The sequence below is a fragment of the Malus domestica genome, chromosome 05, assembly GCF_042453785.1.
Source record: "Malus domestica chromosome 05, GDT2T_hap1".
Lineage (NCBI taxonomy): Eukaryota > Viridiplantae > Streptophyta > Magnoliopsida > Rosales > Rosaceae > Malus > Malus domestica.
In genome coordinates, this window is record NC_091665.1 from 18,775,078 (window position 1) to 18,790,586 (window position 15,509).

General features: G+C 41.8%; 2 protein-coding genes across 2 annotated transcripts; one reads left to right on the forward strand and one right to left on the reverse strand.

The window, feature by feature from the left end:
* Positions 1 to 2,751: 2,751 nt before the first annotated feature.
* LOC103436437 (receptor protein kinase-like protein At4g34220) lies at positions 2,752 to 6,839 on the reverse strand. Its single transcript, XM_008374866.4, has 3 exons — positions 5,220 to 6,839; positions 4,291 to 4,749; positions 2,752 to 3,659 (listed from the first exon to the last, which is right to left on the reverse strand). The coding sequence occupies exons 1-3, from the start codon at positions 6,406 to 6,408 to the stop codon at positions 2,980 to 2,982; spliced, it is 2,328 nt and encodes a 775-aa protein (XP_008373088.3). The 5' UTR covers positions 6,409 to 6,839; the 3' UTR covers positions 2,752 to 2,979.
* Positions 6,840 to 11,039: 4,200 nt separating this feature from the next.
* Positions 11,040 to 12,221, forward strand: LOC139196108 (uncharacterized). The gene is made up of 2 exons (XM_070821769.1): positions 11,040 to 11,321; positions 11,694 to 12,221. The coding sequence occupies exons 1-2, from the start codon at positions 11,040 to 11,042 to the stop codon at positions 12,219 to 12,221; spliced, it is 810 nt and encodes a 269-aa protein (XP_070677870.1).
* Positions 12,222 to 15,509: the final 3,288 nt, after the last annotated feature.

Genomic DNA, 15,509 nt, shown 5'->3' on the forward strand with positions numbered 1-15,509 from the left:
TTCCAACACTTGGGATTCAAGCCTATCGATGATTCTTTTGAAGAGGATCACTTGGTTATAAGCAGCAATTAACTCTTCATCCTTTGCATAAGCAACAGAACGAAGCTTAAAAATGGCACCCTCAAGATCTTGAATCTAAGGTATGTGACATCCGATCGCATTCCCTGCACTTTCATACTTAACTTGGATTGCGTTAAACCTAGTCTTCAAGTCAACAATCTTTTGGCGAGTGGTCTCAAGTTGCAGAGAAGTGGGGGCAGAGATATTAGACCCATTCAAAGTGACGAGCTTATATTTCAACCTCTTGATCTTTTTGGCAGAAGAATAAACTTTAGCTACCACAGCCTTTGCCACCTCATCGGCAGCCTTGGTATCTTCTTGGTCAAGGAGCATAGACTCGGCTGCCAGAATAGCCATCTTCTGTATCATTGCAAATAGAGTAATCTTCATATACTCGGCTGTATGCTTCGCAAAGAAACTTGGGCAAACAACCTTTTTAACGCCATCAACAAACTTGGCACAAACATCCATGTCTTCAACCAGATTTGGTTTCAAAAGCACACAGATCTTAGCAGCCTTCCCAAAAGCAGGCTTAGTGGATTTCTCACAACTGCCCACGCGAGCAGTCTTCTTCTTCCCAGCAAACAAATCAATCTCAGTAGCAGAGGAAGTGGGCCTTAGTGCCATTTTAGCAGCAGAGTCCACCTTATCGCTTTTCATAATAGAAAGCTTTTCCGAATGAGAACCGGACTTTGCTCCCAACGGACGTCTTGGTGCAAACTTCGGCACTGGGGGCATGACAAGACCTTTACACTGAGCAATACTATCATCAATCATACAAGCCATTCTCGACATGGCAGGCGCCACATGCTCAGATCTAGCAGCCTCATTTTCCTTCCCATTGGAAGAAGTCATGTTAATCATAGGATTCTCGGCAATAGGCAGACCCATACAAGTAGCGGATGAAGTCTTCAATTTCCTCAACCAGTATCTCTTGAGTAGGCGGGGAAGATATCTTCTTTCCACCTTCATTCATAATAGGCTCAACGACAGTGTTCAGACGAGCCAATGCATTCGCCTCGATCCTCTTTACCTTATCTCTCGGAAGCAGCCCACCTTTCTCCCGGCGAAGAGAACTAAGCAGCCAACGCCATTCACGGTACTCAGCAGGGGAGCTCAACCTAGCATTCTAGCAGGTAGGCCTGCATGCCCAACATTCCAGCAGCTCATAAGGCATGCGACCTCCTTATTTCTCTCAATCGTCGGCCTGGCCTGCATCAGGTCCAAGAGCCCAAAGGACATGAGCCATGTGGTTCACCTAGCACTACATTTCAAAGCTTCAATCTGCGGTCCCAACAACGCAAGTTGCCCATGGCTTTAGCCAAGTTAAGCAGCCTAAAGCAGTGGTCCCTGCCACAACACCTCATCGGCCCATGCTGAGCTGACTTTTGGCCCCTGCCAGCCGACGTGCTGCACCACCCCAACGGCTGCCCCGCGATAGCACTATCCAAGAAGAAGAATTTTTCTTACATCGGTGCGACACGGAGAAGACGAAGAAATCAACGAAAGACGATCCTTTGCACATGCAAGATGTAGAAGATTGCTAGAAGAGGGGGAACAAATATCCTCTAAGCTCTCTCTCTCTTGTAGGGTAGGTAAATCGCTCTCCAAAGTTGATTTAATAACCCACTTAAGGTGGACTTAAATAGACTTTGAGAGAAATTTATTTCCTTTTCTTAGAAGGATCTAATTTCCTATTAAAGAGGGAATCTATATCAATATAGGAAGCAATCATACGTTTCCTAAAGCAAGATGATCTCTAGACTTGTTGCCCTTTCCTACGAGCAGCCCAACAGGTGTGGGGGCATTTGTGGAGCCAAAAATAATTACAAGGCGACACGTGGATTTTTGGACAAAAGATGACAAAATTACCCTTGAGGTACAACGGGATTCCTACGTGCGAGTAGCAAGCAATCATCCTTCAACCAAATCAAAAGTGCCCAAAATAGGTAACAAATTCAAAGTTATTTCATCCATCCTCATCCTATATTTTCCACAAGATAATTATTTCATAACCTTCAAAACATCCCATATAAATTACATAACCCCCAAAATATTTATTCCAAAAATGTGTTGATTAACCAATTAATGGATTAATTGCCTAATTAATCCATTAAATCACACATTAAACCATAAGTTACACCCTATCCCTATAAATAGGCTCCCATTTTCACCAAAAGATCATTTCAAGACACTTGCAAAATTCCCAATACCCTCCAAACACTTTTCTCTCTAAATTCTAACTTTGGCATTGGAGGTTCTTCGGCCAAAGCCCCTCCCCTCAATTCATCGTGGGCGCGTGAGGCTCTTGGCCTTAACCCTAAGGTGTTAATTGTTTTGTAGGTGCAATTTTGTCCAAAATTAAGGAGGAAGAAATTTGCATCCACAACGGTCTAGGAGTATTCCTCGTCATTTGTAAGTAAGAGCTTTTATGTTCGATTATTGCCAAATGTGATTTTGAACCACATTATTATTAGCCCACCATTTCCCCCTTAGTATAAGATAATATCGTTTGTTCAAAAAAAAAAAATTGACCACCTTGCAAAAAGAGGAAGAACAAAATTGAACAAGATGAAAAAAGACATCTCTTGATTGCTGCTTGCTACTTTCACTGAGGAGAATAAACAATTCTACAAGTATTCAATTTGACAAGCAAACAAGAATTCCGTCACCATCGTCGAACAAAGAACAAAACGTTAAACGATTTCATATTACGTTTATAGATTGCATTGAGGATTACAACACTAACAGTAACAGAAACTTTGACGGAAACTTAATACTTATTAAACTATATCAACAATATTAATATTTCTAATGCTTTTCATGCAACGTTCAACTCAACGGAAGCAAAACAAAAGCAAAACGCATGCTTTAACATAACACAAGGCCACTTTTGTGGGACCCAATGCATCATTAGTTTCAAGATGTGGAACAAGGACGAGTACTTTTGTCTAGGGTTTGGAAGGCTTCTTTCATGGTTGGTCTTTTTTGTGGGCTAAAACTAGCACAACTAAACCCTAATTTCAAACAAGCCAGCAAGGCATCTTCTCTCCCCTCCACCTCAGCCCTAATCGCCACGTCAACCATTACTAGAATCTGAATTTTCTCTTCCGTCAGCGAACCGGGTGTCCATTGGGTAATCAACTCTCGTTCTGAAGGTATCCTTCCCATGAGAAGCTCAAGCAAGACTATACCAAATGAATACACATCCCACTTGGGGTTTGGCTTCAAGTTCTTTAGGGACTCCGGCGCTTGATAAGGCGAAGATGCATTCCCTGCGGATGACATTGCCGTGGGGCTGCTGCCTATTGGGAGCGCGTCATGTGTACCTTCACGAGTGGCCGTGGATTTTAGGCTTCCGAAGTACCCCCGAGCTGACCCGCTAGCTTTATGACTAATCATGTTGCCTAACATCAGCTTATCAAGGCCGAAATCACTAATTATGGGCTCCATATCAGGATTTAAAAGGATGTTGCTAGGTTTGATGTTTCCGTGAACATGTTTCTTCTCATGGATGTAAGCCAGCCCCTTCGCAACCCCTCTTGCGATCTTCATCCGAGTTTGGAGAGGTAGATGACACGGCGACAACCCAGCTCTTCCTACAAAATTTTCATATATGTTTGAGATCAATGACACTTCTATAAGAATTGACACACCGAAAACACAAGGGATAAGTAACACTAAATAAGCAAAGTTCCACACTGGAACATATAACAATTGAACTATTGACTACAAATACAGAAATTTTTCAATGTGACCATAAGACACGAGTAATTGCCACATTATCTACCTTGTATATAGTTTGGTCCCTCTGGGCTCTACTATTTCAACACTTTGTAGCAGGATTTCCATGAATCTTTGTATATCATGGTTCACTAATTTGGAATTTGGAACTTGTGATTAAACAGAGTGTATGGTGATTAAGAAACTGACAACAGAGATTGATACAAATTTTTTTAATTTATTTTAATAAAAGATTAGCTAATAAAGCTAGAAAATGGACATTGGATTTACATAAAACACTCCAAAACAAGTTGATTAGTTTAGGAAAACAGAGGTACAAGACAACAAAGAATCATGACAATTTATTTATATAAAATTGTTCTTATAAAACATTAAGTTGTTGGCTTAATTTTCAATTAAACTTGGAAGGCAACTTGCTAGCTCCTAGCAAAACAATATATAATTTAACTAACATACGCCAAAAAACAGAGAGGAAACAGAGCTTACCGTTGGTGGTGGTGGCAAGGCTGCCATTGGAGACATAGTCATAGATAACAAGCTTCTCATCGTCCCCCCAGTAAAACCCACGAACCCTAACCAGATTCGGATGTCTCACCTTTGCAATGGCACGCACTTGGCTCTCGAAATCCCTCATCTTCAAAACCCTACACTCTCCTATCCTCCTCACTGCAAGCTCAGTCTTGTTCTCCAGCACTGCCTTGTACACAATGCTTGGGCCGCTGGCTCCCAATATATAAGCTGATGCTTTCAGCAGTGTCTCGAGTTCCAGCTCCAGTTGGTCCCCGCCTTCTATGGTCACTAAGATGCCACTTTTCTGAGACTCCCCGTTCTGATTCTGCAGACAACCCATTTGTTCATTTTTATCATCATGGTCACTGTCTGAGCTTGTTGCCTCTGATGTTTCTTCCCCTTTGATTGTTAGGCATGACCATGCCGCAGATTTTGCTGCGTTGTGTCAAACGTATTAAGTAGCGGTGTTCACAGAACTATCAAGAGTTCGAAAATACAGAACTACACACAATATTGATTTGGAGAAAAATTAAGGGAAAATTTTGTGTAAAATGTACTAGATTGTATCCAAAATCGTATATTTCAATGTCAACAGAAATATCGACTGTCTGAAAATAAAAAATTGCGCAAAATATTGAAATGCACTAAATTGTATCTAATGTCGTTAGTACTGATGTGAGGGGAAGGGAAGTGATTTTCGCACTGCTTTCTCTGCTCATGCTTTTTTTTTTCCTAGGCTTAATTTTCATAAATTAAAGGAGAAACCGAGAGTGTGACGATCACTACGCCTAACGAAAATATACAATATATCAAATATTGAGAGAAATCATATGAGAATTTTGAGTAAAATGTACTAAATTAAATTGTATCTATCTAATATCAATTCCAAAACTGAAAGTGCATACCTTTTTCATCTGGGTCTAGTTTTGTGACAATTTCTGGCTTATTTTCCAGGTCTTTGGCACTACCACCCTTTGACTTGAGACTTTTTCTCTTCCTAACTTGGTAGACATAGAGAATCACCAATCCTAGTACAGCTATTCCGGCCAAGTCTCCGACGGCAATGCCGGCGATCGTGCCAGGTTTCAACCCGCTCTGCGACTGATTCCGATTCCCATTTGCTCCCCCAGAAGTGTTCGTTTCCGGGCCGGTATCAAACGTTCTGGGAATGGCAGCAATCGCCGGAGAAGAACTGGTACTAGTTGTCATATTCGGCGGTGTGGACAGAGTAGAAGGAATGGGACAGAGGGTCTTCAATGGCTTCCCACAAAGCTCACTGTTTCCAGCAAACTGCTCTGTTTTCTGACTGAGCAGAGCCCGCGAGTCCGGTATCGGTCCGGTCAAATTGTTGAAGGAGAGATCAATAGTCGAGTTCTCCGAAACCCTTTTCGCGAAACCAACTGGAAATTTCCCAGAGATTTTGTTGTAGGAGAGGTTCAAGTAGCGCAGGTTTTCACCGCCGAAGTCGAGAGGCAGAGTCCCGTTGAGGAGGTTGGAGGAGAGATCCAAAACCTCAATGGACTTAAAACCAGTGGGTAGATTCCCAGAAAAGTAGTTACTCCTTAGAGAAATTACAGTGAGGTTTTGTAAAGAAGTGAGAATTTCTGGGATTCTTCCGGCCAATGCATTGTCGGAGACGTTGAGAAACTGGAGGCCTTTGAGGCCGGAGACCAACTGATCCGGCAGGTCGCCGGAGATCACATTGCTGGAGAGAGAGAGGACCTGAAGCTCCGAGGCATTGAAGAGGGCGACAGGCAGAGACCCATTGAAGAAATTGTTGGAAAGATCGAGTCTTTGAAGGTGTTGGAGTGAACCCAGCTCGGGTGAGATTGAACCCAGCAGCTGGCTGTTGGGGAGGACTAAGCTGGTGACTCTGAACATGTCTGGGGTCCCTGGGCTTCCCAGCTGGGTGCACGTGACGCCAGTCCAGGAACATGGGGTTTCGTCTTCGTAGTTCCAGGAGTCGAGGACTGAGAGCGGATCGCTGAGGATTGAGTATTTGAAGGAAAGCAGAAGGACCCCATCTGAGTTGAGAGCAAATGTTGTAGGAAGAAGAAGAAGAAGAAAATTGAAGGCAACCCTCCACCAGGTCATGATTGCTTCTTGAGCTGGGTGAAGACGAGATGCTGGGTTTACAGGTTCATGGGGTAGAAAAAGGTTTAGAGAGAGAGAGAGAGAGAGAGAGAGAGATGGTGACCAACTACAGATTGTTGTTTTGGTGAACAAATCTAAGAGGAGTAATTAAGGAAGCTGAGGTTGGGGGTTTGAGCAGAAGAGATGGTTTCTTTCTGCCAACTCTGAGTGAGGAGTTTAGGTGGAGTTTGTGAAAATTGGAAATAATTAGGAAGGGAAAGGAGGGAGGGGGAATATTGTTTCTGGTGATTACGGGAGAGTGTAGGGCAGAGGACACGGAAGTGAGTTGGAGCCCATAACGTGTTTTGCAGGGGCCTTAAATTCTACCATCCTGTTTGGGCATTCACATGGAAATTTGATCCATCTGTACTGGCTTCCCACTTTTTAACTGACGTAGGGATATCAATAATTTGTATGAAACGAGAATGTTAAGTGTTGTATTGTATTCACAACCAATCAGGTCATCATTTTCTGAAAATTTTAATTCACGTATAGTAATAGTGTTATCGGTATAAAATATCACGGTGTTATCATAGTGTCGTCTGGTAAAGAAAAGCGATAACTACATTTGTTTAATTATATTCGTTGTTCTATTCAATTGTTTCAATACCAGAAATAAAAAAAATAAAAAATGTGCAATAAGGAGAAAAATTATGTGCGGCTATCATATCCGGTTAATAAATCCTTTTTGTGGGAAACTGATTTTATTGGGATTTCATTTTTTTTCTCTCTTTCTTGACCCTTTTTCTTTGCCCAGTTGTATTATTTTTGCAGTGTAGACTACTCTTGCAGTCTGGCTTGTCTGGTGACTTGACCAAAAGTTTGTTGCACAATTTATGCACACTACATAAAAATCCATGAGTGACCGCAGGGCACAAGTCTAACATGACAGATGCTCAATGAATTATAAACTGTACTATTGAGGTCCGGTGTAAAACGAGAGAAAATCAATTCTATCATCAAGTGTAACATTCATAAATCTCATCACGTGACGAGAGAGATAAACTCATTAACATACATATTAAGCTTATACAACTTGTAACATCTAATAATCTCTGCAAAATTGATAATTGGACAATTATTCACTATGAGAATGGACCAATATCACTATTTTTTTTTTTTTTGGAGGGCATTGGTATTAGCTAAGCTTTAAAGACGAGACTTGAGCCACTGCAACAAACCTTTGTTCTCACCAGAAATGTAGCATCCCAATCCCAATAGCTAATCCACTGCTCCCAACTTTGCCCTTTATTGACTAATCTACTCCTCTCATTCTCCAACTTCCCTTTTAATAATAGGCTCACCTCACCTCATGTTTCCCCTTTATTCTAATTATACATTGTTATTGGAAAAAGGTAGAGTTTTGGTACTTAATTCTAAATGAAACATAACAATGTACTTAATCCTAAAAAATCAGGCCAGACTGATCTGGTTTGTTGCTTTGTTGGGTCATATGACCTTGAAGCAAATCCTCTCTAGATCTATACATTCGGAGTCCAATGATCAAATAATTATGGTCTTAAAAATTTGATCTCATGGTCAAAAGCAAAGAACTTATTAAAAACTTTTGAAAGCTAGAATAGTTTTTTACTATAAAATAAAATTTTAAAGGCTTGAATTATTTGATCCTTGAGCTTCAGATGTTACTCATATGACCTCTAAACTTATGTTACTCATATGCTCTTTTCATATGTGCTTATATTAATTATATAAATTACGAGGAAAGGCACAAGAGACTCAATGTATTTATTTATTAATTAAAGAGTTTCTTATAGGGATGTTGTTTAAGAGGGAATAGTTAGTCAAACAAGGTCAGAAGGTGGTTCCTGCAGGTCATTATGAAGTATTTTAGTTTCTCAAACAAACAAAAAACAAAACAATTTCATGTCACGCGTTAGAATAAGAGCATTCAATCTAAAATTAATTGATAATTAGTAGAATATATGCTTAACATGATGCACAAGCTTAGAGGATTGTAAACCAACCGAGTAAAAAAAAGTACACATAATTCTCTAAAAGCAAAATTTCTAACATGAATTTTCATTTCAAGCGAATAAAATCTAGTTAGAGTTGTCTTGTGAAAAAAATACCAACGTGCAAGATTGGTTGTTTCTTTCATGAACCCTAACAAAACAGAACACAAGATTTAATTGTTTTGAACCGACTTACAATCCTAGTTTTTGTTTTATATATACAAAAAATAGGCAAGCCGGGGATGCACAACTAAATGCATAAAGCGTTATAGTTAAAGTGTTGAAGCGACTTAAGTAGCATACTCTATCAACCTAACAGAAAAACAAATATTCTCATAATTGTGAAAGCGCTTTCTAAATTTAGAACCACTAAACGCATTAGAGGCTAGAGCTAACAAACATGGAACACAACGCGTTGGATGGTAATATGAATTTGTTGATAGGGTTGTGAAATGATTGAATGGTCTTAGTTCGTAAAGAATCTCAGATGGCAACATATCATAACTGAAATAATAGATTGTAGGACTCACTGCACCACTCAGAGGCAGTTGTCCTTCCTTCTCCCTATCAGAGTCAGATCCATGCACTGATCAATACATCATATGTAATGTACAAAAGTTAGTTGGACTATTGGAAGTTGATCGATCAAACTCGAGAGAGGTACACAAGAATATATGGGGCCATTGCAAATACTCTCATGAGGGGACCCTAAACTTAAATTGTAATGCTTCCAAGACCCAAAACAAGATACGTTCAAGATAGTGTCAAATTCGATCCACCCAAACTGCTACTTGTTTCCCATTTTTGTTGTTTGCCTATTTATCTTAATATTTTTTACTCACTATTCCGTATCAATCCACGTGTACATAACTTTTAAGACCTTGCAGAATAAGCCATTCATCCTTAAAATCATTAAGATCGATTATGAAAATAAAATTTATATGCATATGTCCGTCTGCAAGAAAGATAACTCGTTACATATGTGAGGAAGTATTTTATAGAAAGAACTCAGAATCCCCTCACCAGAAAAAGAGATGAAAAGAAAATGCCTAATAAAATGCTGATTGCCATTGCACTTTGTATTCCTTTTCCTCATATATCTTCTTTGTCAAAAGAATGGTCAGAGAGAAGTTGTAGAGTGAATCTACCTTTAAACTATGAGAGTTCTACCTTATTCTCATTCACGTTTCTCTTTAATTAAGGAAGCTTTCCTTTTGATTTACTTTATGAGTTCAGATGTTGATACCTTTGACAGATCCAACAAATAGGGGAAACTTATAATAAGACCATCAAGTTAATTAACCTGGTTTAGCTTAATTCAGTCTCATGTTTGGTATTAATCTCACCATAATCCCATGACCATGTGCCTTTTTTATTTCTAGTAAGAAAAAGTTGAGATACTGTTTGGGCCCAAAATATCAGCTTGGGCCGAGTAGAGAATCATTCTCGGCCTAGAAGGCCTTACGACAAGGTTATCAGGGATCGTTTAGTTCTAGATCGGTTAGGTCGTGGGCTTCCAAACCTGGGTCGGTTAAGTCATGCTGCAAGACGAGTCGAATCCTGGTGCAATGAGGAGTCTCGGTGAGATTAACAACCCGGAAGTGAATCCGGCTTGATATAGGACTGAGTTCAAAAGTATAGTGAAAAAGGATTGGTCAAGTTGGAGTTTGATTGGGAGAAGAAGTCCTAATCCGGGTAGGTTTTTAACTCAACCTTGAAGGTATCCGGTGCTATAAACAGAGGAGGCTGTGCATCGTTCGAGCCCCTTCCAATTCAACATACAACTGCCCTGCGCAAACTTTCTCAACAACTTTGAGATTTTTATTTTCTCCTTTCACTGACACATCTTTCGTTGGCATCAACAGCACTGTGAAAGCAACCGGTGACATCTTTAGTCGGCATAGATAGCTCTATCGCCGTAAAATCAGCCGATCTCATAGTATCTTCCGTTGGCATCAACAGCACCGCAGCGAGGACGGTTGGTTACCTATCCAAGTCTCGGTCAAGAAGGATTTCTGAATCCTTATTGATTGAGGTCATCTCATTAGCCTTCTCGGCGAAGCGAGGTGTTACAGCCTACTGAGCTCGGCGTATTGCACGCTAAGTTATTTTATGATTGGATACTCTCAAGTAGGATTCAAAGTTCGGCATTCAGACGGCCGAACCACGTTCATTATTAAGACTCATATCTGCTTTGAGTATTTGTGCCCTTACACTTTGGTGTCGATTCGGCGTGAGTTTACTCTGACGAATACCATCACTGTGATCGAATCCAACGACGGCGATTCGTGAACTTCGTAAGAATAGTAGCCTTGTCTTCAAGTTCGAGAACCCAAGAGGCCGAGACGTGTTCCTTCCTCGGTCACAATCGCGAGATGCAGAAGTCAGTTGCGCACCCAACGCAACATCAACAAATTTACTCCTCGGCCGAGCTCGGCCGACGAGTTGGCACGCCCCGCATTCATCGAATGACGTAGTTAGCTTATAGATTACTCAGCTTGCGCGCCACGTAGGCTTGGTAGTTTTTAGGGTCAACATTTTGGCACGCCCAGTGGGACCCAATGCTAAACTACGAAGTTCATGCCAATTGAAACGCGATCGGTAAAAAAGAAAACAGTTATGGGAAAATCAATAGCCGATTTGCCAATTCAGAACATAGAACAAAGTGTGCCGCAGGTGCAGAATCCCATTAGCGCCGTGACACCTGAGTCCACGAGCGCGACTCGTCGAGAAAGGGAAGTTAATCTCGGCGATCAGTTTCGCAGTCTTGAAATCCCTAATAGGAACACCTGCGTTCTTAATGAAGGGATAATGGAGGATTGTGACGAGGATGGTGGCGAGGGATCTGATCCACCAACAAGATCGTTTCTTCGAAAACGACTTGATGAGCAATCTCAGACGGTTGAACAGATGTTTAGTTGAGGAATCGATAAACTTCATGACGTGATACGCAATACCAGTGAGGCACAAACTAGATTACTCGAAATACTGGTTAGTAAGGTTAGCGACAGTAGGTCTTTCGATCTTGCCCAGCACTTGCCACCAAGAAATAATCTATTACCAATTGCACCAGCCGAGTCAATCCCTGCTCATCTCAAACCAATTAACTTGGAAAAATGAGGAGGATCAAATAGTAGGTCAGACGGATCCGACCAGAGAGTGGAAGCAACACCCGTCGATATGACCGAGGTCTAACGGATGATCGATTCGGCCATGAAGAAAAGGTCGAAGTTCCCTAAATTTATACATCTGTATCCAGCTTATGTGGAACAGTTCGAATACCCTAGAGGTTTCAAAATCCTAGATTTTAGCCTTTTCGCCGGAGAATCATCTTTATCCTCGTTAGAACATGTGGCTCGTTTCACCGCGCAATGCGGAGATGTCAATAGCGACTTTCACAAGCTGCGACTTTTCAACTTTTCGCTGACCAGTTCAGCATTTGCTTGGTATATCAACCTCCCACCGAATTCTGTCCAGAGCTGGGAGAAGTTGGTCGAGAAATTTCATGAGCAGTTTTATCGGCCAGGGATGGAAATGTTAGTGTCCTCATTAGCAAGGATGGCTCAAGCATCTGACAAGTCACCAATGGATTATCTTACCAGATTTAAATCAGCCAGGAATTGGTGCCGAGTACCTCTCCCCGAAGTCAAATTCGTCAGACTTGCTCTGAACGGTCTTGACGTAGAATACAAAAAGAAATTCTTGGGGGCAAACTTTCGGGATATGTATGAACTAGCCCAGCATGTCGAGCAATATGATTATTTGCTCCACGAAGAGAAGATTTCGAAAGCTCCATCTTGAGGGACGATCTACAAAAATCCCACTGTTAGTTACGCATCGACCGAAGGTGAATGCGTCAGCGTGGACGCGGCTGAGATAGTAATAGATAAGCCATATGTTTGCAAGGCACTGACTCAAATTGACTCTAAGGAAGTCAAAACCAGCTCGGCCACTGAAGAAACAATGAAAACCTCAAAAGTTTATACTTTTAATATTACAAAGGCCGATGTAATTTTTGATCAATTGTTATCAGTGAAGATCATCAAACTTCGGCCTGGGCATAACATTCCCAAGGCCGAAGAGCTTAAAGGAAAGATATATTGCAAATACCATAATTCAAGCAAACATACGACAAATAATTGCGTTGTGTTTCGAGACAACGTCCAAAGCTGGATTGATAATGGCAAACTCAGATTTCCAGAGAAGAAGATGAGTGTTGATACTGACCCATTTCCCACGGCAACAGTAAATATGGTAGATGCACGCCTACCTAAGGACAAAGGAAAAGGGAAGGCAGAAACCGTTACAACGCAACGCTTTGTGAATCAGAATTCTCGGCCACGTTTCACTGCTAATTTTCGTTCAAACAAACCACCTACAGCTCTAACGGGACTCGCTATTGTCAAGCCCATGACAGAATACAACATTGACGAAGAAGGTGGGTTGGCGCTTTTATGCAGAAATTGTAAAGCAAATGTCAACGTCGAGCCAAAGGAAAAGTTATCTCCAGCTATAATGGAACAACCTACAGCCGCAACACGGCAAAAAGTGCTCAACACAGGCCAACATCAAGGGGTTTTTGATAGGTTCGGCCCTAAAGTGCGGGTGGAAGAAACACCTTCGGTCAGACGGCGCCTCGATTTTAATGCTCCATTTTATGACGAAGATTATTACATACGCAATTCTAGCAGCTCGGAATCATCGCAGAGCCAAAAAACTTTCAAACCTCCCGAACCTCGAGACCAGCATTGGTATACATATCAATCTTCAAAAGGTGTCTACACTGCACTGTCCAAATCCCAGAAACGTTGGCACCAAATAATAGACAGCATGGCCCGCCGACGAGCAGCCCAAGAAACTTCAGTCCCTAAATGGCGGCCGAAGGAAACAGTTGCCAATGATGATGAACGACCATCTCCAACTATTATGACAGAGCTGGTTCAAGGGAAACGGCTAGTCAATCGAGATGTTGAAACCACATTTGAAGAGGCTGATAAATGGATCAAACTTCTTCTTTGGCCCGGAGAAATAAAGGCATGCTTCGAGCATTTCAGGCAAGAAGCTGAAAGCACACTGTCCCCGCCAACCACACAAGAACCTTTGATCAAAATTCGACGAAATTTACATCCACCATTTCTCAGGAAGGCTTTGGAATATATGCGAGAGTTTCATAAAAAACATTCCGCCAACGATCTATATGGTTTGCCGAAAGCATGTCAAGATACAATCGATCTCGTCCTAACTTGCCCAGATGCCGAGCGAATTATTCAGAATACCTCAGACCCAGGATTGAAAGCTAGGTTCCAGCACATACGAGAAGCTCGAGTCCTTGGCTTTGAAGTCGACCCATATACTGATATCGATGCAGCCGACCTTCCTTTCTCAATGAAGGACCTTTAGTATTTACGATACCACTTCGAAGTCTTTTCGACCGTTTCTCTCTTCGGCCTTACGGTCGATTAAATAACATGAGTTACACGGTTGGATGCCTATCTCAACACCAGGGATGCCCGTATAATGTACCAAGAGCAAGCTCGTATCCTGGCATCAATCCCAGGGACAATTCCGATTTCAGACGCACCTGAGGCATCTACACAGAACAAACAGGCTTCCGAAGAGACACCGCGGGAACAAACCATTGAAGAATGAGCAGATGAGTCTCTTAGTACAACTCCGACGGAAGCAGATGCCGCAGTCGGTAACCAGGAAAGAGAAGAGGCTGAAGAGGATGATCGTAACCCGATGGGCCCGTCGGTCCTGGATAACATGGAAATCAGTATAGTCCATGTTTTGCTCGTTGATTTTCAATCGAGCACACCTCAACCGAATTTCCTTAATGGCGACGTAATTACCGAGGAAGCCGGTCATATTGATTTTGTAACTGTTGCTGAAGTCGAGTCGATAACAAAAGATGACAACCTCAAGGCAGCTTTAGCCGAATTGTTTCCTCACTCATCATCAGCCAAACTTCATCATTTTAAGCCATTGTATGTAACGACCCATATCGAAGGGTATCCAGTCTCCAAAGTTTTTGTCGACTGTGGAGCCACTGTCAATATCATGCCTGTAAACTTCATGAAGGCATTACGTCACTCCAATGATGAACTTATTCCCTCCGGGATCACGATGACCAGTTTCGTCGGAGACAAATCCCAAACCAATGGGGTACTTCCTTTAGCGGTAAACATTACCGGTCGTAATCACATGACCGCCTTTTTCATCGTCGACTCCAAGACCGAGTATAATGCACTGCTCGGTCGAGATTGGATTCATCAAACCAGCTGTATTCCTTCATCATTGTATCAAGTGCTCGTTTTTTGGGACGGTAAATCGGTCATTGTTCACCTGGCCGATAGTTAGCCCTTCGAAGCTAACATGATCCAAGCACGGTATTATGATGACCACGTCGGCTACATCACCCTATAGAGTTTCAATGATGAAGGACGGCCGACTTAGATTTCTGTTCAAAAAGCTATCGAGGTTGGTGCCGAAACTGTCCACCAGGATTCGGCGAAACTCGGTTTAGCTAACTTCATCCCCGACCCCGATGTTTGATACCCATCAGGAAAAATGTCGGGCCATGGTTTCATCTACTATGGAACGACTGCTGGCTCATTGGTATACTATATCTAAGCAACCAAATTCAGGCATTAACCTCGTCGAGTTCCTCGCCGAATGAGATAATGGTCCTGTCTTATCTCTTGACAAAATTCAAGCTGCCCCGGCCGAGCTCGAAGACAATCGGCCCTAAGTTAAGGACCCCTTGGAAGAAATTAATGTTGGGGCGGTCGATGACCCACGACCTTTATTTATTAGTGCTTTGCTTCCCCAACCTATGAAAGATGAACTTCGTGCCCTGCTTGAGGAGTTCAAAGATTGTTTTGCTTGGAGCTACCATGAAATGCCTGGCTTAGATCGCACTCTCTGAAGGGAATTCTATGAGATTCATGTGGGATTTCTAGTGACTAGCATGCATATACAATTCAAAATTTATATACGAAAGCATGTTATCAAATAATATCAAAGCTCTAGTCATGAAAATCCCCTTCAAGATGCATAGGTTTATGTAAGATGCATAAAAAACAAATT